Below are 23061 nucleotides of genomic sequence, written 5' to 3'. Positions count from 1 at the left end.
AATCTATCAGATACTATTACATTAACGCCTATAGTACATATACTAGTGGGGATCTTTAATGGCAAGCCTCCCGACACTGCAGGAAATCAGCCATTCATTATACTGCTTCTGTTGTTCTACATATTTCTTCATTTAACAATCCACGCAACCCTTATTAATTCACTCTCACAAACTCATTAATATAGCTTTTTTTTCTGATCATTGGTCTTAATGTTTAATTTTAATGTTTAATTGTTTTATATTCATATACCTGCATTTTGCACCTGCTTTTTATCTGTTTTTAATATGTTTGGTTTCTGTTTTTAGTGCTGTATGTAAAGTCTCTTTGAGTTTCATGAAAAGTGCTCTTCAAATAAAATGTATTATTATTATTAGTATTATTATTATTATAACATCTATGGAAATTGTACAGAATTATAGTGTTTTGAAATGGAAAATGTTAAATCTGACGTGTTTTCCCCCATTGTGGAGTGAATATACCAATATATATGAATAAATATCTTTTCTTGTATAGTATGTGTTGATGGTACTAATAAATCTATAAGATACTATACCATTTACGCCTATAGTACATATACTAGTGGGGATCTTTAATGGCAAGCCTCCCAACACTGCAGGAAATCAGCCATTCATTATACTGCTTCTGTTGTTCTACATATTTCTTCATTAAACAATCCACGCAACCCTTATTAATTCACTCTCACAAACTCATTAATATGGCTTTTTTTTCTGATCATTGGTTTGCTATTTGCCTCCCATTCTTAATCAAACTTATCCCCACTCTCCAATACAGAAAAAAAAGAAATCACAACAAGCACTTACCATCAAAATAATTGCCTGCATACATTTGTTCTGCCTCCCTGAATTTCATATTGTTTTCCTCTAACGGTCATGCAGCATAACACTGAAGACTGCTGTGTCTTTTCAAGGCGTACGCTCCTTCAGATATGCTCGGAGTTGCTCTTGGGACAAGGCAGGAACAGAGAGGGCAGTTTGGAAACATGAGCTTTAGCTATGTGAACAAACTAATTAAGACAATTTCTCTACCCACTAAACAATCAACCACAGGATTTAACTATTGATCTGCCCCTGGCCACTGACTGCACATCCAGAAAATGTGCAAGACAAGCATTTACTGGAAATGAAAGCAAAGCCTGCATGAGTATTTGCATGTTACTGTAGATATTATGTAATATGCGTCTGTGAATTATTCATATCTTAGTGACAGAGGCCATGGGAAACACTGTTACTGTACTGGACAGTGTCAGCCATGAGCCAATTAAACTGTTCAACAACATCTTGAGCTTAGTTATAGCAAGTCAAAATTAGCATAGACGTGCACCATGGGTGGAAAGACGGTGAAATGAAGGACTTTTCAATCTGTTACATACATTTATGTGAATGCCACTTACATTCTGAAGTGTTCCTGCTTCTTTTCCAACTTCCATTACATGGTTAATGTCTGTTCATGAGGAAGTTGTGTACGCACTCAAAAAAATTATCTGTTGGATGAACGTAATAAAATTATGGAAAGGATTTCCGCCTAATGAAAATGCTTTCATTTAGCGAGACACGATTTTTTTGAACCAAGTAACTGTAAGTATGTTGAGTGAACATAAAGTGTTGGAGTTACTATTACTTATTTGCAATGTGTGGGTTCAACTTAATTTGTAAAAGTTGGTTCAACATATTTTCTTAGGAAGGATTAGACTTAATTGTCTTGGGTCTCATTAACCTGTTTAATGATTATGGATAACTTAGTTTGACAGGGTAGATACAGCAATATTTATAAGTGGTACAATGATGCTAACTGAACAACACTAATATATATTTAATTATTAGATTATAATCTGTAGCTCTGTTCTTAGATCCTTAGAGATTCTCAAACCTTCCCTTCAGTCACGGTTCCTTACTTCTATATTTATTTATTTATTTTTTAATGGTTCCTTACTTTAAATTTTCCAGATCCATCAGGCTCCACAGGTGTGTTTAAGATCTTCCACCAGTGTGGTTGAAGGTGGAATCAGCCAGAACACCTGTTCTTAAGTCGGCCATTTTGAAACATCATGAGTCAATGTGGCCTTGTTCATTCTGCTGTGGGAATCCTAATTAAGTATTTGGCTTGATTATTCTGACAGATCTAGATAACATTGGTGCTTTGATCCTAGGTTTAGGATCAAATTTAAGGCTAGATCCGAGCTAGACTAAATGATTGCTACCTTCTGCTCTGCAGGGGTATTGCAGATGGGATTCCTACCTAAACCCATTAGATTGTTGATATAAAGCAATCTTGTAGTTTTAAAGATTTTGCACGTCATGTTAAAACTACATGATTTAAAAATGTTTAACCACTAAACATGAATTAATATAATAGAAGCTACATGTTATACTTATATTGTTACAACAGACACCCATGTTGCTTTTTTTGAGTGAAGAAGCACAAGCCTGTTGTCATGTTTGAGCTGGGTGGCTACACAGCTGAGATATTATTTGAGCAGATTTGAAGACTCAGAGAGTTTTGCAAGGCTGAGACACAAAAAAATGTTTTCATGGTACTGTCATCGTTATCAATATTGTCGTGATTCTGTTATTGGCTAGAGGAAGGAACACACTGCCAATGGAACATGCCATTGAAAGATGTCCTTAACACAGCAAAATGGGAGGAAAACACTAAATACAGGCAGATGGTAGAGTATCTGCAGATAAATAAACCAACACACAAAGACAAATGGTCAGAAGAGATTACTGGGAAAGGAAAGTTGGATGGCCTTGGCCCTTGCACTTGGCCTCACGCCTTGAAACGGAGTTGAAATATCCCCCTATGAAATGACACAACCCAATCAGCAGCGAGATCAACAGTCATCGATGGTGCTATAAAAAGATGCGACAACTTTGTTTGTGAAAGAATTCACCATCCCATCAGCAGCTGTAACCATCTCTGTTGCATGAATTTTGGGCATCTTTTTGTGGCTATCAACCGCAAACCGCAGAAATGCTCGGAAAATAAGATGCATTCAACTTTTTGCTACATTTGTCATAAGCAAGTGAACCAGCATTAAATGGATGATCAAATGATTGTTTTTTATGAAGAAAATGCATACATTTGTGTGTTTCTGTGCACTGTTTTTTTGCTGTGTTTGCCTTAGGGGTGGGCGATATGGCAAAAATATCATATCACAATTAGAAAAAAATAAAATCACAATCTCGATTTTATCACAATTCTTTCCATTGAGTTTTGAGACTAATTTGCAAGTTTCTGAAGAGTGCAACCAAACAATTTCCCTGTGTAATACATAGCCCTAAAACAGAATTAAACGGACAATGAGTTGCGCAACAGCTGGAGACCTAAGTCTTAAGTTTCACTGTGTACAGTCAGATGGTGTGCGTCTACTCATTGTGGGGTACGTACTGCACGGAACCCCCCCCTTCCCCCCACGATCTCTCGGGTTTGTCAGATCATCGATACGTTCTAGTCCTTCACAATCTGATATCGTCATATCGCGCAACCCTAGTTTGCCTCCATCTTGTCAAAGATTCAATCAGAATTATGGGGAATTTCTCATACACCTCCGTTTGTCGTGTGGTCCTGAAAAATCTCCATTTCAAGGACCCAACAGCCCTCCCTCTTAGCCCTTCCCCTCCGACTCATTGAGAATCAAGACACCCCTACCTCTTCATGTGAACATGCAAAATGGAGGTGTAGGGGCAGCAGGGAGGGCCATAAGGCAAAATGGGATTGGGCCTATGTCTATTTAAGGGAAAAGTCCAGTACTTTCACACTCACTCAACATTATCAAGTTTAACCAGTTGAACCAGATGTAGTGTCAGTTATAGAATTAGAATTATATTACTTAACCACCACTCTTAGTGTATCACCAGAAAGTGTACTAAGAAAACTAAATAGCCTTAAGAAAGAATTAACCTGAAAGAACAAAAGAGCAAAGAATCCATATAAGTTAATGACTGAGATGTAAGTAAAAGTAAACCAATGGCAATAACTTCAGAGGTAAAATTCATATTACTGCTCCCACCAGCAAATAATAAGTCAACAATGACACAAGAAAAGGTTTTATCTACATATATAACGGAATTTATGGTGAAGAGTTGAATGGATGGACAACCAGAGTAAGGTAGAAGAAATATGCAAAAAGGCCAATGAAGCAAATAATACAGCCCACCGTTACTTGAAAGTAGCTGATAAAAGAGGTGATAAATTTGGAATTAGGTTTAGGGAGAGAAGCCAACTATAATTTTAGAGTGCCTGGTCAGCAGAAAAAGAAAACTCTTACTTGTGTGTCCATGCAGTTGTAGTAGTAAAGTCAGAGTGGAGATGCAGATGCCAGAGTGGGCCTATGGAATGCAGATAGACCTGCTCAGTGGGCCACCAGTAGACTAGAACCGTCCAAGGTAAACAAGTGAAGTTGGTGTTGATGGACAAAGAAAGTCAAAGATTAACTGAAGCAGTGTTCTGGAAGCTACTTGGACAAAATAGTGAGCTGAGTTACAAGTTTATATTAAAAGAAGATTAACTATACTGAAGTTACAACTTGAGATATGCAGCAGGTTCAACTAAGAACATGGCAAAAAATAGTTTACCAAGACCTCGAGCTACTTCTGAAGCTTGCGTAATGAGTAAAATCAGTGTATATTGACTGTATAAATATATTTTTTAGGTTGTTTAGCATTAACACTTAATTATTCCTTTTCGTCTTTGCATTTTGGTCGAAATTGTTTTTTTTTTTTTGACCACCTTTAGTAGCATCATGCTCTGCTTTAGTGCAGTGGCTCCCAATCTTTTTTGGCTCATGACCCCATTTTAACATCACAAATTTCTGGCGACCCCAGATATTCAAAACAGAAACTTTTTTTTTTTTTTTTTTCATAAAATTAATTGTTTTTGATCATGTAATAGTTTGCTATGCTATGTTGCAAATAAACATTAGTTTTAGATGACGTTTAGTCTATGTAATGTATGTTATTATGGACAGAGGCATGTACAGTCAGTCCAGCTTGGATTTACAAGGCTGACAATTAATACTGAACAAACAAGAACTCAAACTGTGAATTATGAAAGAGCTGCAGCATCTGAAACTGACCACAATGAACATTTGAAAGATCAAGATTCACAGTTTGTCATGTCTTTTATCAATCAATCAATCAATCAGATTTTATTTATATAGCGCCAAATCATAATAAAAGTTATCTTTATGTATTGGGATTGTCTCTGTTAACTCACCATATATTTTTTTATCAGTAAGTATTTATTTCTATTACAAATTTCAGGCGACCCCATTTGAAATCCAGGTGACCCCACATGGAGTCCCTACCCCAAGGTTGAAAAACACTGCTCTAGTATGTGTATCGACATATATTTCAAGAAAATTATTTTGTCAAACCACTACACTTGAATTTGATAGCTTGAGATTTACACTGTTTTATCACTTGTAATATTAAGAAATACTAGTGATAGATATAATCTTTTTCTGTTTCTGTGTGTCATCTTTATCAGCTTTACTTCTTTATTTAATCGTGCATTTTACTCTCCCACTCCCACTTAATTTTATTCATTTGTTGCCCACAGACAGACAGTAAACTCATATATGTAGCAGGTTCTTAGCTGGTGATAAGTTGTTTGTAGACAGTTGTTTAGCTACTTGTGAATTACCTGAATGTGTGCTGAGAGTGTATTCTTTTGGGGATTTAGACTGTTAGCTGTCAGAGCGGTATTTTCTCTTTTGTTTCTGTTAAACTTGTGTATTTTACCTCGAGTTCAGTTCCTCTCTTTCCTCAGTGTTAAAGGATAAACGTTTCCATCATCATAAGTTGTTTTACTCTTTTCAACGAGGATTAGTCCTTGTCATGTCGCTGTCGTAAATCCTGTTTTTTTTTTTCAGTCGCTCATACACAATATGTATGTATTTCCAACATCACTCACTCATATTTTACTTTGCAATATTTCCCAAACTCTGTTGTGCTTTAGCTGCATGCAGGATCACTTGGGAAAATGTAGCTTTTTAAATAGTTATGTTAAAGCAAATTGATTTAGAAAATAGTGACATTAGTAAGAACTGAAGAAATATGCATTTTGCTAGTGCGCTGATCCTTGGGGATACACAGGTTCTAGATGTGGTAGTTTTTATGCTGTTGTGTATTTGTGCATGCTGTCTGGGTCGCCAATATGGGGGGAGTAAACATGATAAATTCATGGGGCCCAGTATTTGTGGGGGGGCGTGGAGCAGTGGAGGGGGTCCAGTGGATATAGGTTTGAAGTTGTGAAAATTTCGTGTAAGATCCGCTGTACAAGAGAGGTATAGAAGTTGGGAGGTGAACGTTGGAAGTATGTTAAGTTTTGTTTTCGTTTTCACGCTATCATAAGTGACGTTGTTTATGGAACGCACCCCCCAACCCCACCCCACCCTGGTCCAATAGAGTGACAAGATAGTCAATTACCATAGGGTCCACAATGATTACACTTTCATGGGGTCCATAACTGGTGGTCCACTGCATGCTGGACCACATTTGTCCAGCAGTCACCACCAAAGCATTCTGGGTATAGCAACGTGATCGTAAGGCTATTGTATTCCAAAATGACTAACATCTCCCAAAAATATTGATCCTATCAACTTGCTGTTTTTGGTAGTCAGTTCCTTGACCAAAAATACATAAGTATGACAAACTGCAGCGGTCAGCTCCTGTTCTAAACTTCTCAGTCCTGTATTTTCATGCGGTCTGTCGTCCACTGCAGCTGCTTTTCTTGAAGAGGATGATCTGGATTTTCCACTTTACTCTGTGGATATCTCGACACCACAGTCCCCAGTGTATCCAGCGTCTCTCCAAAAACAGATCCAGCTTTTTACACCAGTTTGTTCAGGCGTTTTATGTCCTTTTGTCTGATACTGTAGGATGACAGGCTGTACAAAATCTACTCTGTGGTGCAGATTTTTGACTAATCACAGGCAACTGACACCTGTAACAGCTGATCAGGTTCCATCAGACATGTCTTCACATTTCCATAACAGGATGAAACCACTCCAGGTCACATATACAGGGTTATTCAAAAAGACTGAATCGATTTCATTACACAATATTTTAATCAGGAAAAGCAATAGAAAACTCCAGCCAAGTCACAAGTATTCTACTCACAATCAACTTTTATTTCCTGTCTTACAAGTGTTCAGTGTGGCCACCACCTGCAGCACGAACAACATCAATACGATAAGAGGATTCCTCCCAGACGCGTGTCAGCATATCACAATCCACTGAGTTGACCGCTGTTGTTATTCATTGTTTAAGGTCATCGAGGTTAGTGGGTAGCGGTGGAACATAAACGTGATCTTTTATGTATCCCCACAAGAAAAAATCACACACGGTGAGGTCTGGGGATCTTGCAGGCCAAGTACAAAGAGCAAGGTCTTGGGCTCCCTTCCGACCAATCCATCACTGGGGCACTTTTTTGATTAAAAAAGCTCAAACTTAGAAAACTTCTCTTTCAAATGGTCATTGACCAGTGGCGATTTCTCATAGACTGCAAGGGAAGCCCGGCTTCCCCTAAAATTACGAAAATTAAATGGTTAAATATATACGGTTGTGTTGACATTTCATTGACTACCAATGTCTTAGAACACGTTCATCTCTCAGACGAGTTTGTTCAGAATCAGCTTTATCACAAATCAACAGACTCGATGTTGTTCACTTCTCATACATTCCCGTTGCGCTGTTTTCTCATACGATCTATGGTCAGTGCAATCGCCCGTAGACGCTCAGCGTTCATGCACTTCAATGGGACTGAGTGGAACAGTTTTTTTCATTGCCTCAAAACTGGACGGTAATTGGATAAATGCCACAATGTTGTCCCGCCCCCAGACGCTTGGTGTCTCTGGGGGTGAATGGAGCTGTGGGCGGAGCTCAGCCGGGCTGGACGCCAGGCTTCCATGTGCTGATTGGAGGATCAGTCGAAAGGCTGAATCCCGTTTGATTGACAGCTATTTTGAGATCTACTCCTTCACTTGACAGAGTTCAGTTTAATACCGTCACGCATTCTGCTGTGAAATCAAGAGAGAAACCACTACAAAATTACTTGTTCATTTCTTGCACTTTAAATAAAACACACTCATTGTACTTCCTTGTTTCAATTTAACATAATTTCAACGTTTTCTTGTTTACTTGGTACAATAAGGTCACTGACTATTTTCTTAAAAAGGAACGGAGGGCCGAATTTATGTTTAAATAACTTGACTTTTTTTTTTTTATGTAAGCCGACAATGAGCTTCCCCTCCCTGAAAGACAAGCAGCTGCCACTGTCACTGACTCATTCCATGACGAGGCTTGAGAAGTGAAGCAATGTGTCATGAAATTGGTTCATTCTTTTTGAATAACCCTGTACTTAAAATTAGTCTTCTGGTTTGGACCAAGAGGAAAGAGCTGCAGATGATGTAGAGTATCTCTAGTGTTTCTCTCCCCTTTATTTCAGCTCCGGTAGCTTTAAATGTAAGAAGTAATGACAAAGAGTCACAAAAGCCAAGGGCTCTTTTTATGATGAAAAATCTTTTGTTCCAGAGAGAGAGTGGTAAGGAGGGGCGCTGAAGTCTTAAGGGTCAAGGGGAGTCCCACATCTGTCACTTAGCTCAGTATTGTGGGTCCAGTTAGGCCTTGACATGTCCTCTGAGTGAATCCAGACCATTTAAGAGAAGCCAATCACTATCAGTTCGATCCATGGTACCAGTAGGTCTCATTTCCTGCTTTTCCCAAATGGTTTTGAGGGCACTGATGTGAAAACAGGTCTTTGTCCAGTTGCTTGCTCAGAGGAATGGCATCTATATACGAGCACTGATTTACATCTGAGGCGAATGAAGTGGTGACACAAGTGGTTGGAGGGTTTAGCCGTATAGGTGACATGGAAATCTTTCATCTATTAAGCTTTCTCTTGTTTTTGCGGGAAAGTGTTATGCGCCTACCATTGTTTCGCATTGCAAATGTGCCCAAATATGTTTTCAATGTGTTTAGACTTCATTTAGCTTCAATTACACTGATAAGCCAGGATAAACGCAGATGCCAGGCCATTGTAGATGTATCTTGCTTAACCAGGGTTGAGATGTCCTGCTGGCATTTTTGTCGAAATAACTGCTTTGACTGTTGGGTTTGTCGATGGCTCTATTTTGCCAGCAGCTTCACATTGTGCAAACAATTTGAATTTGAGACGTGGACTCCTTCTAGCCAAGCGATATCCCTCCTGTGGTGAGAGGCAGGATTAATTTCTTTCCCTGACTCCCACCACACATCCTAAAAGATAGAGCACGAAAGCTGAGGTTCGGGGGGGGGGGGATGTGTGGAGGTTGCAAAGGTAATACCACCACCACCACCACCACCACCACCTATTATCCGAGGAATATCATTTAATCGGACCTTTGTGGGACAATATTGTATTGGGCTGTTTCGGTGTGGTGCTGGCGGGGAGCCTCGTCTATGATTATGCGTCTCATCAGTTTCAGCCCTGTGTCAGTAATCTGTTTGTAGGAAGATAGAGAACACATAAGCTCTGTAAATAATGCAAATCAGCTACTGGGCTTCACATCGCCTTTCTTTCTCCCCATCCATTTCTCTGTGGCTTTCTCCCTGTTTTGTCTTCTCTTTATCGCTCTTTCTTTCCTAGAGAAAAGTCAGGATTAGGCATTCTCTAAATTCATGCACAACAATAATCAGAACCGCCCTCTGTATCCAATCATTTATTGTACTTAATGTGTGTGCATTTGTGTTTGTGTGTGTGTCAAATGGAAACAATCCCCTTCTCTAAGTCTGATAATCATTGGTTGGACAAGGCAGTGCATATTAGGATCCATGGCTCATGTCCCTCCACCTTGATGAAACATAAAATTATAAACTTGTTAAGGCTGCTGTCCCTTGCTGGAGTTTACATTTTTTTCCTCCAACCTGGTGTTTAAATCCTAGAAGGATTCAACATTGCGATGTTAGTGGGCAATAATTGATTCTGTCCGCTTGAAGCGTGGGAAGAGAAGTATGAGGAAAACAACAAAATGGGTAAAGATCAGAGGTTGTAATAACAGCAAGATGACATGGCTGTGTCCTGTCTCATCACAGCCATTAGACTTGTGTTTCGAGACCTCAAACAGACCATTTTTTTTTACCAACTCTATTCCCCTTTGGATGAAAAGGAAGCAGAAACATTTATTGTTCTCAAGAATTTTAGCAATTTTAACATCACTGTGTACTCTGTGGCCATGTCAACATATAATTTTATTAAGTGTTAGACAAAAAAAAGGGGGTAAAGCACATCAGAAGCCTGGCAGCAAAAAGCAAAAAAACATTTAGGATTAGTATGTGTAACCACTTTGTCTGTTTTCTCCCCAGAGATCCTGAGTGGAGGTGTCTACGTCGACCAGAACAAGTTCTTGTGTCACGCGGACACAATCCATTGGCAGGACATTGTGAAAAACCCAGGAATCCATCCTGTGGTGGTGCCCACGAACAGCAGTGTGACATGTAAGTAACCCAGTGAACCCAGAGAAACACAGACGGAAAGACTTGACATTTAGCCTCCATTTACTGTGAAGTTTTACTGAGAGCATTGATTTTTTTTTTTTCCAGTAACACTCAGCTCACCGGTTACACACATTTACCTGCATGTTGCATGGTACAAGTAGCCTGATGTGTTTGTCAATGAGCTGGTCGACAGGAATAGCAGCAAGTTCAGGGCTCCGCTCAAGGGTATCCCACAAGTTGTGTTGAAAAATGGGAAAGAGTTGCCCTTCGCCTAGCTCTTGCTTCCTGCTTATCCTGTTTCTGCCACACAAGTTGGAACTCATTTATCAACCAGGCTCTTCAAAAGAGACGTCTTAACCTTTACGGAATTTATGTATCAGCTATTCTTCATCAGCCACAACGATTGGAGAATCTCTACTGTTACCATCACTCACTTTTTTTCTCCTGAGACACCCACATTATGCAGCTCATAATTTGCCTTTTTTAAATAATTCAAGTTTTTATTGTCGTCATGCGGCGTCCGGCGGCGTCATCGTCGTCTGTCGTCCGTTACAAAAATTTCAATCGTCTTCTTCTCCGAAACTACAATTCCGATTGACTTCAAACTTGGTATACAGTTTCTTTATGATGATGTCAACAACAGTTAGTGAAATTATTTGGATCCGGATCTGTTTCTGGATTTGGTGCCACTTTGAAAAATGTCCCCATTATAAGAGATAGGAAGTGGATGGATGCAATAAATCAGTAAATATCAGTGATATCAAGTTGGAATTTGAATTTTTTACAGATCTGATTGGAATATGACCAAAACATGGGCTATTTCTGTCATATAATAAATGCACAGAACTGGGTGATAATAAATGGCATCTGAATACATTTCCCAAAGCTTTTAATTTGGCCGATAGCTACAGGGCCATTGGTCCTATTTTTATTTGATTTTGTAATGGAGAATTTACATGTTTTTGGGTGTATTCACACCTGAAAAGTCCTTTGGTCCACGTATTTGATTCGGATCAAATGCAGCCTTTTTTTTTTTTTTTCCTTTGGGTCGGATCGCATTCTCAGTACACTTTTTGCTAATGGACCAAAATGCACAGAGAGAAGCACGCATGTGAGGAACTGGGCTGGCATGGGACAGAAAAGTCAGGGTGAATCAGAGACAGCTGGTGTTGATGAAAACAGACGAGGAGGTCCTCCGTTCAGTTATCATTTTCGGAATCTGTATTTCTATTTTTACAGACACAAATTTACAAAATAATGTTAACTGTCAAGAACAGCTCATTTGGAGCCAGTTTCATAATATGTGCATCTGACCAAATGTCAGTAAGACATTCAATCTCCTCTTTGCTCCACGTCTGTCCACGGCTCATGGCTGCTGCTGTTAGCTCTGACCGCTCATGGACCTCAGCTACTTCCAGCGGCTACGGTGGCCCGTCAAGCACAAAAAGGCGCAAGATTCCTTGGTTTGTTTTGGCTCGAGGCCGGTAATATTCACACCAGAAGTGAACTGGCCCAGAGTCCGCTTGTTCAATTCGAATCAAAGTTTGTATGTTTGAATTCACACCTAAAAAAAGTCTGGATTTTCTGGGGAAACGAACTCTGGTCCGTTTTAAACAGACCAAATGAAGTAGGTGTGAATACACCCTTTCATTCACATGCACATATAACATTTTATAATGTATTTTAACCTCCGCCAGAAGGTATTGTGATCACTTTGCTTTGTGTGTTTGTTCGTTTGTTTGTGTGTTTGTTTGTTAGCAACTTTATGGGAAAACTATGATAACCGTCTTTACTAAATTTTACCCACAGATAGGCCTCGGCCCTGGGACGAACCCATTGAATTTTGGGCCAAGTAGGCCAAAGTTCAAGGTCACAGCAAGGTCACAAAATCTCAAATTTCCCTATCGCTCATCATTGAGCAATTTTTGAAAATTCATAAAAAATTCAAAACGACTCCGATTAGCCTCCAATTTGATCCACCTGTAGCTTATAACAATATTGTGTATCTGGCACAAAATTGTCCACATCCACTGTGGAAATTGGACTCTGTGGACATTTCAGTTTAACATTAAAAATTAAATTTACGACACATTTTTCATTATAACTCAACGAACATTGATTGGAATTTAATATTATTTGACATACACATGACTGGTACCAAGCTTCAACTTCTGCTCCATTTCTCTTCTGTTACGCTCTGTTGACTTTTGGTTTTTTTTATGCACCATTTTCAAAAAATCATAAAAAATGCAATTTGTGAAATATCATTATGAAATTTGTTTTGCACATCCATAGTTTAAAAAGAAATAGTCGATCCACACATGCACACCATTCGGGGTGCTTGGCGGAGGTTTGCATTCTCTGAACACTTGTTTCTGTATTTCTTTTTTTTTTTTTTCAGAAAAGAACAAAACAATCTATCTGTACAATTGTTTTTCTGTGTATATCTCCAGTGTCTTCACTTCTTGATTTGTCCCCCCCTCCCCGTTTTCTTTAAACAGCAAAACATTAATTAAAAAAATAAAAAATATATATATAAACAACAGTAATATGGTAGCTAAACAACGGTGGGTGTCATAATTTGTTCCTTTGGAAAGTTCATAAATTCCGTCCATGGTTTCCAGCATTCTTCAAATTTGTCATGTTCTAGTCTCGAAGCAAATGTGAGTTTCTCCACCTGGAAAATTTCTTTAACAAGCTCTATCTAGAATTCTATTGTGGGTAGTTTGTCAGTCATCCATTTTCTAGTGATTACTTTCTTGCTAGCAACCAACAAAATATTCAACTGATATTTTTTACACAGTCCTTTTATAAAGTCTGGTTGTTTGCCTAAGAACATAATTTAAAAACTTTAAGGAAATAATTGGCCATTTTTTAATTCTATTTATCTCTTTGATATCTATGGTTTTGTAGCTCACATTGAACCAAAACGTAGCAAAGAAAACTGACCTTTTGTCTGTCTCTATTCAATATGTGCCCATGTGCGAACAACATAATACAGAATGTTTTCATCACAGGATCACCCCTTGACCTCATTCTGTCACCGTGCTTACCGTAACAATCTACAATTAGTGCATTGGTCACATTGTTGGCACCGTGTAGCCGGCTGAAAAACATGTTTTGGATGCTTAGAATTATGATGAGATTTTTTTTTTTTTTAAGGTGAAGCATGAACATGAATTAATCTAAAAAAAAAAAAAGTGTGACTTAATCTTTGCTAGATTTGGGTAAAGGGGTGATGGAGGCGATGCTTGTCGGGGAAGTAAAGATGCATTAATTCACCTCCTTTAACCCTGTTCTGTTCATCCACTGTCTTAACCTACTAACACACTAATTTAGTGCTCAAGCTGTTTGACATTTAAGTCTGTTGTTGTTGTTGTTAGGCAGCTTGTCTCTGCGCTGTCTCCTCTGGTTCCTAAGTGACATAATGAACGCCTTATAATTACAAAGCTGAAAGCCCTCCGTACGTCTTCAGATTTCCTCTCACACCGCTCGCCCAAAGGCTTCAAATTCAGATCAACAGCTCCTAGCATTGGTATTCTGCTCAATCAGTCCTCTTCCCTGCAGCCCCTTTACCCCCGGATCGACCCTGATTCTCGAGCAAGTCCTCTGCACTGCCAAAAGATCAAGGGGTCTCCAAACCTGTAATCCTTAACTGAGAGGATAATCTCCATTTCATTCTTTGGGGGAGACAGAAGCTTTACATTGTTATTACTTGTGACCTATTTTTGCCACGGCAGTTGTATTTATTGGTCTCTTTTCAAAAACAAGACGCTAATGTGAAATCCATGCCTCCTCTATTCAGATGTAAACCTTCATCTGTCTTTATCCTGTATTGCGGCGTTGCTCAACATTTTAACCTTCAGGGGGTGTTTTAAGCAAGTTGTAAAAGATTACGGTGCAGGAAAGTGGGGTGGGACAGGTTTATTCTAGGTCGTCCAGAATTTATAAGTTGAGATAGAGAAGACCTTGGACTCTAAATGAAAACTCCTTGGCTTGACTTCACAGGCCACTGAGCTCAGAAGAGATATAAGAAGGTTCTGCGCTGACAACCACTTATAACCGGCTGACATTTATATTATTATCCTGTTTTGTCTCGTGTTTTTTGTTCAGTAAATGCCGCTGACTGATCTCAGAAGCACGGTCAAAGTGCTGGTTTTGAGTAGAACAGACCCTTAAAACAGGGGTGTCAAACATGTGGCCCGGGGGCTAAATCCGGCCCACCAAAAGGTCTAGTCCGGCCCTTGTGAAATGCAAAAATTACACTAAGATATGAACAATCCAATTCCACATTCAGACTGATTCAGTCTCCAGTGGGCAAGATTCAGTAAAATACTATCATAATAACATAGAAATAATGACAACTCCAAATTTTTCTCTTTGTAAATGTAAACCAGGGGTGTCAAACTCATTTTAGCTCAGGGGCCACATTAAGTCCAAATTGATCTCAAGTGGGCCGGACCAGTAAAACAATAGCATAATAACCTGTAAATAATGACGACTCCAAATTTTTTTCTTTGTTTTAGTGCAATCAAAATTAAATTATTAAAATATGTACATTTAAAAACTATCCAAACAAAAATGATTTGAATAACCTGAAAAAACTGAGATGTCTTGAGACAAATAAGTGCAATTTTAACAATATTACACCTCAACTTACCATTTATACATGCATATTATGGATTGACTCTACAAAGGCACAAAACATTTAATAACCGGAAGTATAGTGTTAAAATTTTACTTACAAAATTTCAGATTTTGTTGTTAAAGGGTCGTTTGTAAATGTTAATGTTTTCATAATTTAATGTAACTTTTTACACTAAAACAAAATATGGAGTTGTCATTATTTATAGGTGTAATGTAATATTATGTTTTTCACAATAAACTAAGAAAATTTGGAGTCATTACTTATAGGTTATTTATAGGTTATTATGCTTTCATTTTAGTTGAGATTACTTTATCCTGTATGTGGAACCTGAACTAAAACGAGTTTGACATCCTTGATTGTTAAATTCGGAAGTGTAATTTTTGCAAATTCATCCCACGGCCCGCCTGGAACCTTTGGAGGGCTGGTTTTGGCCCCCGGGCCGCATGTTTGACACCCCCGATGTAAACATTTTCATGTATTTTCACTAAAACAAAGATTAATTTTGCAAAAAATGTGAATAACCTGGATAAATATGAACAACCTGTACAATTTTAACAAGATTCTGCCTGTTACGAAATGTTTTGTGTATTTGATCCACTGTGATCTGTAAGTTAAAATGTACATGTGTAAATGATAAACTGAGGCATAATATTGTTAAAATTACACTTATTGTTTCAGTTTGTTCATGTAATTCACATCTTTTGAAAGGATAGTTTGTAGGTATAAACCTTTTCATAATGTAAATTTACTTTTTCACTCTAAAACAGGGGTGTCAAAGTCATTTTAGTTCAGGGGCCACATTCACCCCAATATGATCTCCAGTGGGCCAGACCAGTAAAATAATAATAATAGTGAAAAAAGTAAAGTTGCATTATGATAATATTTACATCTACAACGCTTCCTTAAAAAATGAATAACATGAACTTGAAACTTAAACTTGAAATGCCTTAAGAAAAACAACAGCAATTTTAACAAAAACAATATTCTGCCTCAGTTTATCATTTACACATGTGCATTACAACTTATATTACAATTACAAATACACAAAACATTTAGTAACAGGCAGAAAATTGGTGAAATTGCATTTACTTCTCTGAAGATATTTCAAGTTGTTTATATTTGTTCAGGTTATTCATGTTTTTTGTACTAGGATAGTTTGTTAATATACACATTTTCATGTAATTTTACTTTTTTACACTAAAACAAAGATAAAATCTGCAGTTGTCATTATTTATAGGTTATTATGATACTATTTTACTGGTCTGGCCCAGTTGAGATCTAATTGGTCTGTATGTAGAACCTGAATTCAGTGTAATTTTTGCATTTTATAAATTCATCCTACTGGCCAGATTTGACCCCTTTGGTGGGCCGGGTTTGGCCCCCGGGCCACATGTTTGACACCTGTACTCTAAAACATAGAGAAAAGTTTGGAGTTAACATTATTTATATATTATTATGTTGTTATTTTACTGGTCAGGCCCACTTGTTGAATGTTGCCCTTGAACTAAAGTGAGTTTGACATCCCTGCCTTAAAAGAACATGGGACGAAGTGAGACAGGAATGGACGGCGAGCGCCAGAGATCCACAACGAAATGATGAGTCGGTGATGGATGCACGGAGGATGAGAGAGTTGAAATGTCTGTTGGAGAGGGGCACATATGAGGAAGAAGCGAAGGGCAGGAGATGGAGAGGCTCATGTTGGGGAATAGAGTCAGTTTCAATGCTAATAGCTCTCATCTGGAGAGGCTGATGGACAGAGGACAGCACTTCTGCACTTATCTAGGCTCACTTCCCCCGCAGTCAATTACTAGACAGTCAATTAAGTCCTCAAAAAACCCCAGAAAGGCACTGGCTAAAGCTCAGAGGGTTGGATGCTGCTTTGCTGCTTTTATCTCAACCTAGTGTGCGCTGGTTTCATACTAAGCTGATTTAGGATAGAGTGACAAAAAGTAATACCTTATTTCTACAAAGCAATCTGTGCCTGTTATGTAGGATTTAAGACTGGAACAGTGTGTACCAGTCATGGAAGATACTTGTTTTTCCCCCTAAAATAAAGCAAGTTTCATCATCTATTTAACCCTATAATGCCAAAGTATCATATTTGATACATGAGTTTTGAAGCCCTCTACTTGATCAGTGGGGTATTTTTTTTTCATCTCCTTGTTCATGCATTTGAACATTTTTATTTTTCTTAGAACTCCAGCACTAAAGCTTATCGGAATAATTCCAGACCATGGAAGATCAGCAAATTTGTGGTGTTTTGCATGAAAATCCATTTAAGTTGGTAATTAATTATTTCAGTTAACCCTATAATGCCAAACATATCATATCTGATACATGAGTTTTGAAGCCCTCTACATGATCAGTGTGATATTTTTTTTCTTGAAAAACCTGATGTATACAATTCGATACAGGCAATACACAGATAATCCACCAGGGGGGAGGAATTCATTCACCAGAGGCCTTTCCAGTGACACTACAAGATTAAATTAATGAGGAAGGAGGCAGAACTTTGCTAATTTTGAAAAGGAATTACCAATTTGTTAGACATGTTTGTGTTATATTATGTTTTTGTTTGTTCAAAAATAATAATATTTGAGCATTGAGACAACAATGAATCAAATATGATACAAAATTGAAACTCATACCTGAAAACTGATGTTTGAAAACAAATTGTTGGGGTTGTTCAGAAGGACCGATAAAGGCTTCAGTTTCAAAGCACTGGAATTTTCTAAAAATGATTTAATGGTTCAGGCTTTACAGGGTTAAAGACTGAACAGATATATAATTATCCAATTTAGACTATTTTGACGTTTAGATTAGATATTCTAGATGATGGGTTGGCAACCTTTTTTATCTAAAGAGCCATTTTAGGACAGAAACAGAAAAACAAATCTGTCTGGAGCCAAAAGATATCCTTATATGTTTTACCTCAAAGTGGTGACTGTTTAAGAAGCTCTTTGGGATTTGTTTGAACGGAATATATCGAGAATAAATCAACATTTTGGTGCATTTACAGAGATACAAAGAAATTACAGAATTACACTGAACACAATGGTGACATTTGTTATTATTGTGGACTGGTATGTGAAGGCTTTCTTTGCAAAAAAGAATACAGATGAATACCTTGAGTGTCAAAATAAATTTGCCAAAATGCCAATTTTGAAAAGGAATTACCAATTTTTTAGACATGTTTGTGTTATATTATGTTTTTGTTTGTTCAAAAATAATAATATTTAAGTATTGAGACCTGATGTATCAAATATGATACAAAATTGAAACTCATATATGGAAATTGATATTTTAAAATAAAATGTTGGGGTTGTTCAGAAGGACCAATAAAGGCTCCAGTTTCAAAGAACTGGAATTTTCTGTCCATGATTTAATGGTTCAGGCTTTACAGGGTTAAGACCACTGAACGATGTGTGTCATAAAGCCATAAATGTTCAGAATTCAACTTTTGCAGAGCACATTTGTAGTTTATCTCACTCCTGTTCAACAGTGTCATTGATATATTCCTCAAACTCCGCCTTAGTTCAGTACATCATTGCATGCGCACAGATTCAAAGACAAACATAATTAAAAAAAAAAAAAAATCACCTATCTTCATCTAAACACCTCCCTTTTTTATTTATCAAGTTTTAAATTTGAGCATTGAGACTCCATGTATCAAATATGATATAAAATTGAAACTCATAAATGGAAATTGATATTTGAAAACATTTTTTGGTTGTTGTTCAGAAGGACCAATACAGGCTCCAGTTTCAAAGAACTGGAATTTTCTGTCAATGATTTAATGGTTCAGGCTTTACAGGGTTAAAAAAAAAAAACAATTTAATGAGTATTTCTATGATATCTATGTTGCCATCATAAAGCTAGAGGCTCATACTTAACATAAGATCAATTAAAACACATCACCATATAATCATAATTACATCAGCCCTTTGATGTGTTCAAGTACCTATAGTTCTATTTCTGTTTGTTATGTCATACACGGATGATGTTAATTATCATTATGCAGTCGCAAAGTGCTTAAAATGCACTTACAATGGTACCTTGCATCTTAAGAAGAGCACTTCAACTATATTTATGCATCCTGCTCAGGAAATCACACATACTTGCTGTCACTATGGAACACAGTTTGCACGTCAGTACTTGAAAGCACACACATTCAGAACTAGTTTAGCACTTACACTTTATTTTAAGTGATTTTTGAAGCTGATTATCTTTTTCCATGATCCATTCTGCAGGTCAAAAATGCCATCGTTCCTGTAATGGCCGTTGTTGGGGACCCAAAGAGGACCAGTGCCAAAGCTGTGAGTATTTGACTGTTATTACCTAAAAAAAATTAAAAAAAATTTTTAAAAAAAGGGGTGGGGGGGGGGTTTGCACGGCTTCAACTCAGATTTGCTGTGTTATAGAGGGGCCAACCCTACATGTCTGAAAGTAATAAAATCCTGAGTTGAGTGGGTTTTCTTCTCATGCTTGCAAATGCAGGCAATAATGAAATAGAATAGAATAGAATAGAATAGAATAGAATAGAATAGAATAGAATAGAATAGAATAGAATAGAATGTTTTAATTGCCATTATACATACAGTATGTACAAAAAAATTTAAGAAAACGCCCATGTGGTGCAGAGTACAAGTATGGAAGGCAAATAGATTTAAAAAAAAAAAAAAAAGAAAGAAAGAAAAGAAAAGAAAAGAAAAATGTATATATATTTATACATTTATTTTTATATTTTATTTTATTTTAATTAATTTGATTTTATGTATTCATTTTGGATGTGTGCATGATATATTTTGTTAGAGTATGAGGTGCATCAGGGTTGGGACTCTGTTAGAGTGGGGGTACATAACTATATTGTTATATTTTATGTACTTTCAATTGGACAGTTAAGATTGTTACAAAAATAAAAATTCACACATATATATACTACCAATAAAAAGTTAACGATATTTTTAATTTTTGGGCTATTTTTTTCAGTTGGGATTCTTGCACAGCGCTTTCTACTTTTTTGTGTGTGAATTGAATTGAAACAAATTTTTTAATGACCAGACATAGTTTTATTTACAATTGGCAAAAATGACAAAAAAAAGACAAAAAAAAAAAAGAAATATCCTTAACTTTTTGTTTGTAGTGTATATATGTACATATATTCACACCCGCATATCTGAAAGTTCATATACAATAAAATAAATTAGGGGAAAGAGGATTAAAAAGAAATTAATTTTTAAAAAATAAATAAATAAAGCAAAAAGGTACACAGACATTGGAGTTACACAGATATGTTGGTCGCTTCCAGACTGTCTACAAAGCTGCTAAGTGGCGTAGAATTTTCTGGTCAAACCCCTAATGCACAGATGTCAAACATGTGGCCCTGGGGCCAAAACTGGCCCGCCAAAGGGTCCAATTCGGCCCGTGGGATAAATTTGTGAAAAGCAAAAATTACACTGAAGATATTAACAGTCAAGGATGTTAAAATCATTTTAGGTCAATTCAATCTGAAGTTGGTAAGACCAGTAAAATACTATCATAATAACCTATAAATGATGAAAAAAGCTTCTTTTTTTTTCTCTTTGTTTCAGTGTAAACAAAGTAAAATTACACAAAAATGTTGCCATTTAAAGACTAGCCTTTTACAAAAAATGTGAATAACCTGAACAAATAAGAACAGCCTGAAATGTCTTAAGAGAAGTATGTGGAATCGTCCCAATATTCTGCCTGTTCCTAAATGTTATGTGTATTTCTACATCCACTGTGATCTGTAGGTTGTGATTCACATGTATAAGTGATAAACTAAGGCATAATATTGTTAAAATTACACTTATTTTTCTTAAGAATGTTCAGGTTCATATATTTTTACCTCTGCTAGGAGGTATTGTAATCGCTTTGCTTTGTGCGCGTGCATGTTTGTTTGTTAGCAAGATAATTCAAAAAGTTATGGATGGATTTTCATGAAATTTTCAGGAAATGTTGATACTGGCACAAGGAAGAAATGAAGAAATTTTAGTGGTGATCGGGGGGGGGGGGGCGGATCTGTCTTGGCAGAGGTCTGCGCTCTCCGAGTGCTTTTCTTGTTATGTTACAGGGGTTGGACAAAATAATGGAAACACCTTCACCTCAAGATGATAATGCCCCAATCCATACAGCTACAATTGTTAAGGAATGGCATGAGGAACATTCTAATGAAGTTGAGCATCTCGTATGGCCAGCACAGTCCCCAGACCTCAACATTATTGAGCATTTATGGTCAGTTTTAGAGATTCAAGTAAGACGTCGATTTCCACCGCCATTGTCTCTAAAAGAGTTGGAGGGTATTCTAACTGAAGAACGGCTTGAAATTCCTTTGGAAACAATTCACAAGTTGTATGAATCAATACCTCGGAGAATTGAGGCTGTAATTGCCGCAAAAGGCGGACCTACACCATATTAAATTATATTTTGTTGATGTTTTAAGGTGTTTCCATTATTTTGTCCAACCCCTGTATGTTCAAGTACAGTTCATAGATGTAAACAGTTTCACTACGAAATGTGAGTTTTTTCACACAAAAACATAGAGAAAACTTTGGAGTTGATATTATTTAGAAGTTTTTATCCTATTATTTTACTGCTCTGGCCCACTATATATCATATTAGGCTGTATGTGGCCCCTGAACTAAATAAGTTTGACACCCCTGCCCTAATGGTTTAATTTTTTTCTAAATGAATATGATACATAACCCCTCTGATCCACTGCCCATATGTGTGTGTGTGTGTGTGTGCGCGCATGTGTGTGTGCGTGGGGCTAATTTTTGTTCCATTTAAACAAAAAATTAGACGCCTAACATTTACAGTCTATTTCCCACACACAGTCGTTCAGCAGTACCTCTACACCCCAACACTTCTACAACAAACCCTCCTGCTGGGACCTCCCACTCGTCATACTAGCTAATGGCAACTGGGAAGGAGTGTGAGAATAATATACTATTGAGTCCACCAGCAGGGGATAACTCCATGTTATTCCCTCTCCACAGTCATCTTTACTCGGCTCTCTTACTCTCCAGCGGTGCCTGTCTCTCCGGCTCTCCCTATTTTACCTTCTCCGTCTGCTCTCGCTAAAGTCGTGTCCGTGAGGTGAAAAGGCCGCTGACCACAGACCAGTACGGATGCAAGGGCTCACTTTTTTTAATATCCGCTCCCAACCGACCTTTTATGGCAGCCAATCTTGCGCCAGCTGACCCCAAAAATATGCCTTCATCAACCGTCCAACCCTGACCTGGCCCTCAAATCGCCAACTTTAGCCTGTATTTACACACATATTGGAGCTGTCTGTTCGCATATCAGTTTTGACGCCAATTCCTTATTCCAGCATTTTGATGATAGACAGACAGACAGACAGACAGAGACCAGCTTTTATTTTTCCTCTTCTATTGCAAATGATCTGTTTATGAGGGATGGCCAAAAGGTAAAAACCATGTCTCTAAAGTTAATCCAATGCGGAAGTGTCATAAGGCATATAAATACTGCTGACAGACAGTGGATGCTAGCCAGGTTCCATACACCTCCACTGATCTTTTCTCCAGAAATACAGAATACAATTTGACCAAATGTCTGATTTTATGTTCGAAAGAAGAAAAAAAAAAAAAGATGAGACCATAGTGTAGACATGAGTAAACACGCTTCACTCTTTATTCAGTGAATGATACAGTCTGTGCTTTCATTCGTTGGTAGATTTATTAGCCATGGCTGCGCTCTGGTACTTGACTTCCCTCTGCTGTTGATAATTTTGGATATCAGTCCTATCAAGGTTATAGTAGTTTTGGATTTTTCATTCTAGTTTAGTTTTATTTAGTTTTGACTTTTTTCTCTAATTCAGTTGGTTTTAATTCGTTTTTAGAGCGGGTTTGCTAGTTTTTATTAGTTTTCGTTAT

The 23061-nt window shown here is 37.5% G+C and overlaps 1 protein-coding gene across 1 annotated transcript in view; it reads left to right on the top strand.

Annotated features, from left to right (window-relative positions):
• erbb4b (erb-b2 receptor tyrosine kinase 4b) overlaps nt 1-23061 on the top strand; it is an 885828-nt gene that overhangs the window by 599026 nt on the left and 263741 nt on the right. Inside the window, exons 4-5 of the mRNA XM_030124408.1 lie at nt 10366-10497; nt 19396-19461. Of these exons, the coding sequence (XP_029980268.1) occupies nt 10366-10497; nt 19396-19461 (198 nt within the window). The remainder of the gene's footprint in view (nt 1-10365; nt 10498-19395; nt 19462-23061) is intronic.

The sequence above is a fragment of the Sphaeramia orbicularis genome, chromosome 21 (genome assembly GCF_902148855.1).
Source record: "Sphaeramia orbicularis chromosome 21, fSphaOr1.1, whole genome shotgun sequence".
Classification (NCBI taxonomy): Eukaryota; Metazoa; Chordata; class Actinopteri; order Kurtiformes; family Apogonidae; genus Sphaeramia; species Sphaeramia orbicularis.
This window is presented reverse-complemented; position numbering and strand designations above follow the sequence as displayed.